This window comes from Lissotriton vulgaris, chromosome 1_1 (assembly GCF_964263255.1).
Source record: "Lissotriton vulgaris chromosome 1_1, aLisVul1.2, whole genome shotgun sequence".
Taxonomy (NCBI): Eukaryota; Metazoa; Chordata; class Amphibia; order Caudata; family Salamandridae; genus Lissotriton; species Lissotriton vulgaris.
The window spans coordinates 33,899,943-33,912,208 of record NC_141685.1 but is presented as its reverse complement, the minus strand read 5'-3'; the positions used below and the strand labels follow the sequence as shown (position 1 = coordinate 33,912,208).

General features: G+C 46.8%; 1 protein-coding gene across 1 annotated transcript; it reads right to left on the bottom strand.

The window, feature by feature from the left end:
• Positions 1–2,171: 2,171 nt before the first annotated feature.
• Positions 2,172–11,138, bottom strand: LOC147737073 (uncharacterized). The gene is made up of 2 exons (XM_086962767.1): positions 11,074–11,138; positions 2,172–4,817 (listed from the first exon to the last, which is right to left on the bottom strand). The coding sequence occupies exon 2, from the start codon at positions 3,715–3,717 to the stop codon at positions 2,782–2,784; it is 936 nt and encodes a 311-aa protein (XP_086818893.1). The 5' UTR covers positions 3,718–4,817; positions 11,074–11,138; the 3' UTR covers positions 2,172–2,781.
• Between the last annotated feature and the right edge of the window lie 1,128 nt (positions 11,139–12,266).

Below are 12,266 nucleotides of genomic sequence, written 5' to 3'. Positions count from 1 at the left end.
CTGGGCTTCATCCTGGACTCCTCCCTCTCCATGACCAGGCAAGTCAACAACGTCTCCTCGGCGTGCTTCAACATCCTACGCATGCTACGGAAGATCTTCTGGTGGATCCCCACTGAGACCAGGAAGACCTTCACCCAGGCCCTCGTCACCAGCCGACTGGACTACGGCAACGCCCTCTACGCCGGTACCAACGCCAAGCTCCAGAAGAGACTCCAGCGGATCCAGAACGCCTCAGCCAGACTCATCCTCGACATCCCACGAACCAGCCACATCTCCGGACATCTGAGAGACCTTCACTGGCTCCCCGTCAACAAAAGAATCACCTTCCGCCTCCTCACCCACGCACACAAAGCCCTACACGACCAAGGCCCGAGCTACCTCAACAGCCGAGTCAACTTCTACGCTCCCAAACGCCACCTCCGATCAGCCAACCACGCCCTCGCCGCCGTCCCCCGCATCCGAAGAGCGACTACAGGAGGAAGGTCCTTCTCCTACCTGGCCGCCAAGACCTGGAACTCCCTCCCGACCGACCTGCGCCTGACCCAAGACCACCTCTCCTTCAGGAAGAAGCTGAAGACCTGGCTGTTCGAGCAGTAGCGGCACCCCCCCCCCAGCGCCTTGAGACCCTACGGGTATGTAGCGCGCTTTACAAGTGTCATTGATTGATTGATTGATTACAACGACCACAGGATTCGCAGGATGGTCCTTGCAAACAGGTTGCTCCCCTGCCTCTCTACATTGGCATCAAGACCAGAATGGTTTTGTACCTGGGAGAAAAACATGTCTAAACCTATGGCGCCTCTCTGGCTGATGGAAAATAATCTTCATGAATTGCCTCCATACACAGCACTCTCACTAAATATAGAGATGGCCTTCGACACCCTGGGGTTGTTTAACTGAACGAAAATGCTGATGCACATGAAACTAGGCCCAGAAATATGGCACTGGATAAATCTCCTCTACACCAACCCACTGGCCCGCATTCGGACAGGCAGAGATCTCAGTTTCTTTTGAAGCACACAGCAAAGATGCCCGCTGTCAATTACTTTTGCCCTAGCCATGGTCCTGTTTGCTGGCCTGTTTCGTTCACAGGACCCAGCAGTTGGTATACCAAGTGGGCCACAGTGGAAGGTCATTTCACTGTATGCGGATGATGCATTTGTGTACCTCAGGTACGTGCATGCGTATCTACCGCAGGTGATGGAGGTTCTGGACGATTTTGGTAGGTCTTCCGGACTGAGGCTAAATTGGACCACATCCAGCCAATATCCCATGCGCAAACTCACAACTTAGAACAGGAAGTGCTGCCCCAATTAGCACTGGGCTGGCACCATGAGATCTTCAGGTATTTAGGGGTGAACTTACACCAACGAAGAACTTATACAGGGCAACTTAGGTGATGTCCAATGTTTGCAGAATGGGATGGGGGGATGTACATATAAAAGACTAATAAAGAACTACAAACTACTGTGTGACTTGGAAGACAATTATTTCTCAATACAGCCCTTGTTTGTGATCTCGTTACAGTTCTCACGTTATCATCCGCAGTAGAAGAAATGGGAGCCTGGGGTGTCTGATCACAGAAGCTCATTTACATACAAAGGGGGGTGAAAGCCTGTTCACAAAGCACAACACAACTTGTTTATGTAAAAGTTTGTACATTGCACAGGGAGTGTAATTCAGATAACAGTGTGAGTGTTGTATGACAGGAGCGAGCAGTCTTAGTTGCTGAGACATGAATGTCTGACGGGTGCATCTTTAGCTTTTTCAACTGTTTGAGAGAGGTTGGCAGTCTCAAATTCTGGGGGCATAGACACCAACAGCTTCCCTCATAATCTTTGCTTTTTGCATCTACAGTTGGTGCAGATGCCACCTAAGAGAGTAACCTTAGTGTCCTTTCTAGAGTCAACCTGTTTTGCTTTTCCCAAACGTTGGTCAGCAAAGGTAAATGTGTCTTCTACTAAAGTGATCTTAGCTCGCTTTGGGTAACCTAGCTTGAGCAGTGTGGCCTAAGGCATGCCCGAAGGTAAAGCAAAACAGTGGAAGTCACTCATTTCAATACAGTTTATTAAAAATAGACAAGGAACTTTAAGATTCAAACCAAGTTTAGATAAAAAAGAATATTTAACAATTATTCAGAAGCAAAATCTAAAGGAAGGCAGTGACTAAAGGATTATCAATTAGAAAAACAACTGTCAAATCCAAAGAAAAAGGTAAATGAATTAAAAAAAAAAGCAGACCACTGAATCAATGAGGAAGTCACATACAAAATTGTAGCTGACTTTGCTAGCTTCGCTCGAGGGGACAAAGGTACGTTTAGTCTCTGGTGCTGATCAACACTTGAATTTGATGCATGGTTTTTGGATGAATCAGTCTCAGAATGTGACGAGTGGCTCAGAAGTGGTTTGAAGTGCCAAAATTCCCACAGAGTAGAGTTGGGTCATCAAGTTGAACCTGAACTTCCGGCCATCAAAATGCATGAAACTTCAGGCAGTTACAACAGCTGCGAAGTCTTCGGAGCTTTCAAGTTATGGAGATGGTTCAAAGTTGATGATACGAGCCAGAACATCGAATGTGGTGTGAGACAAGCAGCGTACTGGAGCTCATGTTGGAGGTTCAAACATTTCTTTCTCATTATGGGTTCTCTCTTGCTGAATAAAACTGAATCTTCAGCAGACACTTCCCTGGCATTTAGAACAATTACAAGGTTTTTTCCAGGTAAGTTCTCGCAGGTTGAGTGAGACCAGATTTCCAACGGAAACTTTTCCAGCATTCAGAGAGCTAATAAGGTTTTTCCCCAGTGTGAGTTCTCTCATGTCTAGTGAGATTTATTTTATGACTGAAGCTTTTGTGGCATTCAGAGCACTGAAACGGTTTATGCCCAGTGTGGGTCCTTTCATGTACAGTAAGGTTGGGTTTCCAACTGAAGCTTTTCCAGCATTCAGAGCACTGATATGGTTTTTGTCCAGTATGAGTTTTCTCATGTTGAATGAGATGGTCTTTCTGACGAAAGCATTTCTGGCACTTAGTGCACTGATACGGTTTATGCCCAGTGTGGGTTCTTTCATGCACAGTAAGGTTGGATTTCTGACTGAAGCTTTTCCAGCATTCAGAGCACTGATAAGGTTTTTGCCCAGTGTGAGTCACCTCATGTTGTGAGAGAGTAGATTTCCGACTGAAGCTTTTCGGGCATTCAGAGCACTGATTAGGTTTTTGTCCAGTGTGAGCTCTCTCATGTTCAATCAAACTTGATCTCCGACTGAATCTTTTCGGGCATTCATTGCATTGATGAGGTTTTTGCCCAGTGTTAGTTCTCTCATGTCTAGTGAGAGTCTTTTTCAGTTTGAAGCTTTTTTGGCATTCAGAACACTGATAGTGTTTGAGCCCAGTGTGGGTTGTCTCATGTTGAATTAAATTGAGTCTCTGACAAAAAGTTTTTTGACGTTCAAAGCACTGATTAGGTTTTTGTACCGTGTGAGAGCTCTCACAGTGAGTGAGAGTTATTTTCCGACTGAAGCTTTTCTGCCATTGAGAACACTGATACGATTGGAGCCCAGTGTGGGTTCTTTCATGTACAGTAAGGCTGGATTTATGAATGAAGCTTTTCCAGCATTCAGACCACTGACAAGGTTGTTGTCCAGTGTGAGTTCTCTCGTGTTTAATTAAACTGGAGTTGTTTGTTTCTCCAAGTTGGGTTTGTTCCTGGATACATGTCATCTTAAGACTGAATCTGATTTCTGATTGTGTACTTGTTTATGTTACAACTCAGCATTACCTTCTAAAATACATTTCAGATGCTCTTCTTAACATATGTATTTAACTAATGATAGTTTTTTTTCCCTACCTTTAAAGGCACCTATCTAATCTGTCTTATTAACTTTCACTGAGGAGCCCCTTGTATTGATTAAGAGGCTTCTCATGGATTCCTTTTCTCCAAGTTATGCCCGGGTGAGTTCTCTCAAGTTTAATTATTCTCATTTAGTGATTCTAGTTCATCACATTTGATTTAGGAGTTTTAAACGCACTGATAAATTCTTTGGACTTTAGTGTTTGCCTTTTAGGTATGTTTGTTCATACATGTAATGACAAATTATTTGGGCATGCCAGGGTGGTTTATGAATTATCAATAGCGTAACACTGGCTCCTTTTAAGCTTTATGTGCCAGTACATGCTTTTTACGCTCATCGGATAAGGCAGAAACATGATTGACTTTGGCGGTCCGGGATACTTGGAAACCACTTGGATCAACCCAAGAGATAGACTTGGTGGTGAAATCTTCCTATTATGGAAATGATAATCCAGTATCTTTGCTGTAACAACCTCTGAGAAAGAGTATTTACAATGACTTTCTTTTAACAATCTTTTCTCTCCTCTCATCTCCAGGAGACAGAGACAAAAGCTTGCGCTTGTAAACCGGGGATATTAGTCTTTTTGACAGTTCTGTCACAGCACAACACGTTTACGGATGCCGATCTGTTGAGGAGGGTTTGGGTCTCCAAAGCATTTCTCATAAACAATCAAACAGAATTTACAACACTGAGTTTTCTGAAGTGCACTGCGTGGGGATCAATTGTGGCCAATGTTCTCCTCAATCTCAGTTACTGACACTTGGTAAACATTTATGGCCATTTTCCTTTCGGGATTTGACAACTTTCACAATCACCAGTTCCTTCCGCTCCAACATCCTCACCATTCCTGGAACATAGAATGTGTTTCTTCTCAAGAGCGCGAGAATGTTTTTACTTTCTTTGAAGTATTCCTTTTCATTGTATTTCATTAAATTTAAACCTTCTTTTTTCTGATAATGCTTCTTTCACCTGTAGAAATGGAGTCAAATATTGCAAATGAACACAAAGAAAGAATATTTGTGACCTTATACTTTGCAGAAAGAAAGTATTAACAAAAACAAGATAGGAAATCAGTTTGAGTTGCATTTCTGATAGTGGTGAAACAGAGTAGATCGGGAGCTTGGGATCACTGGAAATCAAAGATGTGAGAGCAAAAGAAGTGAATATTTAAGAAAGAAACACAGATTCTCAGAAGCAGCCACACTATCAAATTGCAATTTCTGTGGCAACGGCTGGGTACATAGTGAGATATTTGTAATTCTTGTAATAAATTACTAGATGTTATTTACTCCCCTGCCCACCTAGACTGTTAATCTAATCCTTTTTCCAGTGATCTAGGAAGGGACATTTTATTTAACAGCACAACAGTAAAGGAAACAAAAAAGGGTAAAGAAAAGAAAAACACAAAACAGAGGAAAGAGAAAAAAGGCTATCTTCCACTTTCACCACAGGGGTCGGGCGTAGGAAACTCCGCAGTAGGCCTGGGTGGTAAATTCCGCTTGTGGAATTTGCGGAATCTGGGTAATTTTGCGTTCTGCGGAGAACACGGAATTGCCAAAAATTCTGCGATTCGACGGTTTTGAGTAATTTTTTGCTTGCTCGTGCTTTCAAAATGCTTGTTTGCGAGCTATTTCTCCCCGAGCACGCAAACAGCATTCGCAAACAGGAAAAAAGCAACACGAACGGGCGGAACAAGCAATTCGTGTGTTTGCAGAACTTTTGCGTGCTCGCAGAGATTTTTTACCATTTCGCCAAGCTTTGTGTAGCGCGACTACTCAAATTTCTCCCACCCCCTACTCTTCAGCAGATGCTTGTGAACCCATAAGTTACTTCTAAATACAGTGCCCCCAAGGTCAGCACCAGGTGCAGCTCCACCGGTCGCACCACCCTAAAGCAAGCCCTGTGTGCATGTGTGTCCACGCACATGTACTGTGTCTTTTGCTTGCAGTATACAAGACAGAAAAGGGAGGACGCAAAGAGATAGAAGTCAGATCCAGAGATGAAAGATGCCAAAAGAACAGAGGGAGGATACTATCACGTAATGAATGAATGAATGAATATAGGATCTATAAAGCGCAAACTTAGCAAAGGGGCATCAAGGCGCTGCGGATAGGGATCATGATCAAGGGTGTCCATAGATACAGGGCTTACAGATTCGTATTGGTAAAGAGCCAGGTCTTCAAGGCCTTACGGAATGAGGAATGAGTTTCCAGAATCGAAATTGAAAGAGGAAGGGAGTTCAACAAATTGTCCGCAGCCAGCGAAAAGGACCCCCCCATCTAGATTTCCTGAATCTAGGCACAGTCACCGAATTCTTGCCGGAAGATCTTAACTGTTTACCAGGGACATATCTTCGAAACAGTTTTTTAATGCCTTCTGATCCCATATTGTAAAAGGACGTGTGTACCAAACACAGGGCTTTAAACTCAATTCTCCGACCCAAAGGAAGCCAAGGAAGGCTCTTGATGGCAGCCGCAACAGAGTGGAATTTAGGAAGGCCCATCACCAGCCTGGCAGCAGCATTCTGCACAAGTTGGAGTCGGTGTAGGAGACCCTTAGTTATCCCTACATAAAGGGCATTGCAGTAATCCAATCTGGACAACGCAAGGGCCACCACTGCCTGTTTCCGCGCGGAGAAGGAGAGAAATTGACATATTTCTGAGGGTTCTTATCATTCCGAAGCAGGTGGAGACTGTTCTATTTATTTGGGGGCCCAAGGAGAGGGAGGTTTCAACTATGATGCCTAGATTTTGGGCACTGAGGCCAGGGCAAGGGCAAGATCCAAGCGTATCTGGCCACCAGGCCCTGGACCAAATCTACTGATTGTCTCCGAAAATTAAAATCTCAGTTTTATCCCCATTGAGTCTTAGATAGTTCTCTACCATCCATGCAGCTACCGCCTGCATGCCGCTTTTAAAATTTGCTGCTGAAGCTTCAACACTCTCAGTGATGCTAATCATGATGTGAGTGTCATCAGCATAGGATAACACTTCAAAAAATCTTACAACCCTGGCAAGCAGGGCTTCATAAAGCTTAAAAAGGGTGGGACTCAATGAGGATCCCTGGGGAACTCCGCAGAACAGCCGTTTAGGAGCAGAAAGGAATTGACCCATCGTAACTCTTTGAGCCAGTTCCATGAGGAAAGATGTAAGCAAATTAAGGGCGGAGCCCTCAATCCCTATTTCCCAGAGCCTCCCAGCCAATCTAAGGGGAGAGATGGTATCAAAGGCGGCCGTCAGGTCCAGAAGGATCAGTAAGGTGGTGTGCCCTGCGTCGACCATCGAGCAACTGATGATCCTCCAGATAGATGCCAAGACGATCGGCCTTTGACCCTCCGACATTGGATATCTCCAGCAAGGAATATATGTAATCATTTTGTCATTAAAAAAAGCATGCCTTTTTATCACTGTAACGAGGTAGGGATGCGTACCCCTCGTGACTGGTGGATTCCTTGCCCTGCTGACCATGCATCGCCTCCTTATTTACAGACTAAACAATGGGAGGACGGTCAGACCGACCCTGACGACGAGGATGAAGTGAACAGCGGCTCCTTTAACTGGGCATTCGAATCTGAGGAGGAGGCCACGCCCCCGAAGGACGTCAGAGGGCCAAGATTGGTCAAAGGCCGGGAAGTGATGTACACGGGGTGTGTGATCACCCCGGAGGAGCGGAAGGCGGAAGCAAACGGAGCGGAGCGGAGTAGTACAAGCGGAGGAGACGAAGGAGGCGACAACCCGAAAGAACATCGCGGAGGAGACGGAGGAGTGGAGAGCAGAGGAGAGCCAGGAGGCCAACGACCCCGTGAAGCGCCGTGCCACACTCCCGAGGGAGGAGTGTGGCTGTCACAGGTACGGCGGCGTTGGGCAGCCTGGGTGGGGAGCAGAAGTGCTCAGGTGTAAATAGTATAAATAACCCGGTTCGTCCCTTTCCTTTGTTGTTTTCCTACCCTTCCCGTACCCCTTTTCCTTCCCCGTACCTCACTACCTGACCCCCCCCTTTTTCATCGAGCACTGAGCAATGTTTAAAAGCTGAGCACGTTTCACTGGGGCTTCCCTCACCTCACTCGGTCCCTCTTGGTGCAACCCCCCTAGAGGACTTGGAACTAACGGCCTCCCTCTTTGTTGGTCTCTTGCATGGTCACGGAGCCGGCGATATCCAGAGCGACGACCCCACCCGGACCCACCAAAGCAGGAGAAGATCGCCGCCACGGACCCCAGCGCTTTTGCCCGCGAGAGATTGACATTTCGGACCAGAAAGACGTTCATGTCCAAACCCCAGAGACTTATAACAATAAAACCATCTTTAACCTCATTACCTGGTGTCACGGTCCTCCCTACTCCCACGCCCACAATCACATAGCTCCTGGGAGACCTCGGTGTTGGCAGAGGCTGAGGGGGCTAGGAGGGAATTAATCACAGTGAAGAGTTCCCTCAGGGATTTGATGGATTCCGTCATCTTGGAATAACCATTTCCTCATTAATACTAATAGCTAGCCTATATTCCTTCAATCTGAGTTTATGCAGGTCCCTTTCGGGTGGGATAAGCTCACGGCGCCATATTCTTTCCTGCTGTCGGCATACCTGTCTAAGGTTTCTCAACCTTTCGGTGAACCAGGGCGCTGAAGGGTGTTTTCTGGCCACATAATGCTCCTTAAGAGGGGCAAGAGAGTCCAGAGCCGCCAAGAGCCAGTTAGAAAAATCATCCAGGTGGAGGAGACAGCAATAATTGCTAAGCTTAATTCGAGGATCTTTCTTATTTATGCGGCTAAGGTTTCTCTTCATCTCCACCCTGTTCTTAAAATTGGGATCTGGGTGGGATTCTGCAATTCGCAGAAAAAATGGAATGGCGTAATGATGAGAGTGGGATGGGATCATTCACCTCTATCCTCGGATCGTTAGAGAAGATCCTGTCCAGAATGTGTCCCGCCGTATGAGAAGGGCTCCTTACCAGCTGAGGAAGGTCACAGGAGTCCTTAGGTTCCGGGAAAACCGGCGTTTCAGAGCACAGAGTTTTCGCCAAATGGAAGTTAAAATCACCCAAAGGAGTGACATTGGATCTAGCTAAATAAGGCTCAATCCGGTTGCTGAAGTCCTGATTAAACATTCCTCTGGGTCCGGCAGGCCGGTAGCTGACCACTCCCACAAAACTATCAGTGGACACCCAGCTGATCCTCTCCCTCACCAAAGACCCAAACACTGCCAAAACCAACCTACACGAAGGGATGAAAGAAGTAGCCGAGTGGATGAAGAACAGCCGTTTAAAACTGAACTCGGACAAAACGGAAGTCCTCATCTTAGGATCACCCCCCTCCGCCTGGGACGACTCATGGTGGCCACCGGCCCTGGGAAACGCACCCATACCTACGGACCACGCACGTAACCTGGGCTTCATCCTTGACTCCTCCCTCTCGATGACCAGACAAGTCAACGCTGTCTCATCATCATGCTTCAACATCCTACGTATGCTCAAAAAAATCTTCCATTGGATCCCCACCGAAACAAGAAAGACGGTCACCCACGCACTGGTCACAAGCCGACTGGACTACGGAAACACCCTTTACGCCGGAACCACAGCCAAACTACAGAAAAAACTCCAACGCATCCAAAACGCCTCAGCCAGACTCATACTAGACATCCCCCGCCAAGCTCACATTTCCGGTCACCTGAAAGACCTCCACTGGCTCCCCGTCAACAAGAGAATAACGTTCCGTCTCCTCACCCACACACACAAAGCCCTCTACGACCTAGAACCCGAATGCCTCAACACGCGCCTGTCCTTTTACACCCCCACCCGCCAACTACGATCGTCCAATCAAGCCCTCGCCGCAATTCCACGCATCCATAGATCCACCATGGGGGGAAGATCCTTCTCCTACTTAGCGGCCAAAACCTGGAATTCTCTCCCCACCCACCTCCGCCTTACACAGAACCACCTCTCCTTCAGAAAACAACTAAAAACTTGGATATTCGATAAGTAAAGTACCCCCCTCCCTCAAGCGCCTTGAGACCCTCTGGGTGAGTAGTGCGCTATACAAATGCTAAACTTGAACTTGAACTTGTGAGGGCTTCAGTGAAGCACGAGAAGGTGTCTTTATAAAGTACTCCCAAACCCCCCCTGTCAAGTCTGGACAGAGCATACCCTGAGGGGATGGCCTCCACCAGGTCAGGCCCTGAGCAATCTGTAGCCCAGGTTTCAGTAATAAATATCCAATGAGGCCTACGGAGGGAGACAAAATCATTAAATTCTGTCCTATGTTTAATCAGATCTGGCGTTCAGGAAATACCCCGAAAAGGTCTGTTTCATGGGTAAGGGTCGGGCTGACAAGAATCCCCTTGGGGTTTCTTAGCTACCTCCAATGGAATGACTGTCTTACAGTTAACACACTCATATAGGCCAATGCTCACAGTTCATCGACCTGCAGTGCACATCCTTCTATCCTTCTATCCTTGAAACTTCAAGAGCTGTCCTCTCGGGTAAACAAGGGGCTTACCAGGGTCTACAATAAAAAGGACAGCGTCCCTGGCACAAGGCGTAAACTTGGCATGGACGGGCACGGACAGGCGTGCCTTTGGCGCGCCTGCTGCGTGCATTCGCTGTGTGTCCGGCCCGGCATTAAGATTAAATAGCTGGGCCAGTCAGGAACAACTAGAGCGCTGCCCATCGATCTGGGACAGGAAGTGGAGTAGAGAAGGAAAGGTGAAACACTCACTTCCCTCCACACAATTGGCGAGCCGTGGTGGACCGGGGAAGGAGCAAAAGACCCCTAAAAGCCCCCCCGCCGAGATGAAGAAAAAAAGCGGAAGAGTTCCTGGAAAGAATGCAGTAATCCCACACAAGTAAGCAATTAAAATAGTTTTTAAAATATTGCCCCATTAGAACGCACACAATGATTCAATAAAATTTAAAAATCACTGTCACTTTCTAAATGCAGTAGCAGTGCAACAGCGTGAACCCCCATCACGTGGTGTAGAGGAGAAGACAAATGTGATAATAGTTAAGGAACTGCTGGGCAAAACTGACCTAAGAAGGAACTGGACCTGCACTACACCACCAACATGTTCCATGAGGAATGTGGCTCCATCAGATGATTATCAGAAGTTTGATAACAAGAAGAATAGTGTACAGAGGGAGTCAAATGTGAAGAGACAAAAAACAGAGATCAAGAAAGGGAATAGAGAAAGAAGAAACAGGGGAAAAGGAAGCATAGAGTTATAGGAATCCTTACCTGACAATTATGGTATTTTGTTCCTCCGAGGGTGGCAGCCATGCTGCACTGCCTGGTAATCCCAGAACACCTTGAAAGGAAGTAAAGAAATAATTGTGCGTCAGACTACAATAAACAACAACAACAACAAGACCATTTATTAAGCGCATGAATACACTGGGGACAGTGCGTCTCCGCGCTGTAGAGACAATCCATAGCCACACAGAAGACCAAAACCAAAAAAGGAGGGCCAGGGGTAGCACAGCGAGAGCACTAAACATTAGGACACAGAAGGGTTTTCAATTTGGACCTGAAACGAATTTCAGATGGTTCCATCCGAAGCACCAAGGGAAGATTGTTCCAATCTTTAGTGGCCAGGAATCCAAAGGATCTCCCGCCCATGCGGGCTTTCCGGATTCTTGGAACTGATAACTGCATGATTCCCATAGATCTCAGCAAGCGCTTGGGACGATGAATGTGCAGCATGTTTTGGAGGTACACTGGTCCACGACCATTGGCTATCCGATGAGTAATGCATAAGATCTTGAATCTAATTCTCTCTTGAATAGGTAGCCAATGGAGAGTGTGGAGAGAACGCTTACCAGAAGATCTCCTTGGCAGTTTCAGGACCATCCTGGCCACAGCATTCTGAACCCGCTGAAGGGTAATCATACATTTTTTCTAATGCCGCATAGCAGGGAGTTCCCATAATCTAGCCGAGAAGTGACCAGGGCATGGACCTAGGTCTTTCTGGCCTTAAGAGGGAGCAGGTCAAGTATTTTCCGCAGGACTCTCAGCGTGCCATAGCATTTTCCAGCTGTTATCCCAACATGAGGCGTATAGGAAAGTTTGGTGTCAAGCACGACACCAAGATTTTTAACTGTGTCCGACGGAAGCGGCATGGGTCCTAACTCAGAGGGCCACCACGCTTCAGACCAGATGGACGGAGCGGAACCTACAATCATAAGTTCCGTCTTACTACCATTTAAGCGGAGACAGTTCTCCTTCATCCACCCTGCCAGAGCTAATAGGCAGGCCGAGAAGTTTTCAGCTTCCCCAACTGGGATCTGAGATAGAGTTATCACCAGTTGGGTATCATCTGCGTAAGATACAATATCAACGCCGAAAGACTCCACCAGCCTGGCAAGGGGCTCCATATAAATATTGAACAATGTCGGGCTCAATATAGACCCCTGCGGGACCCCTTGCCTGAG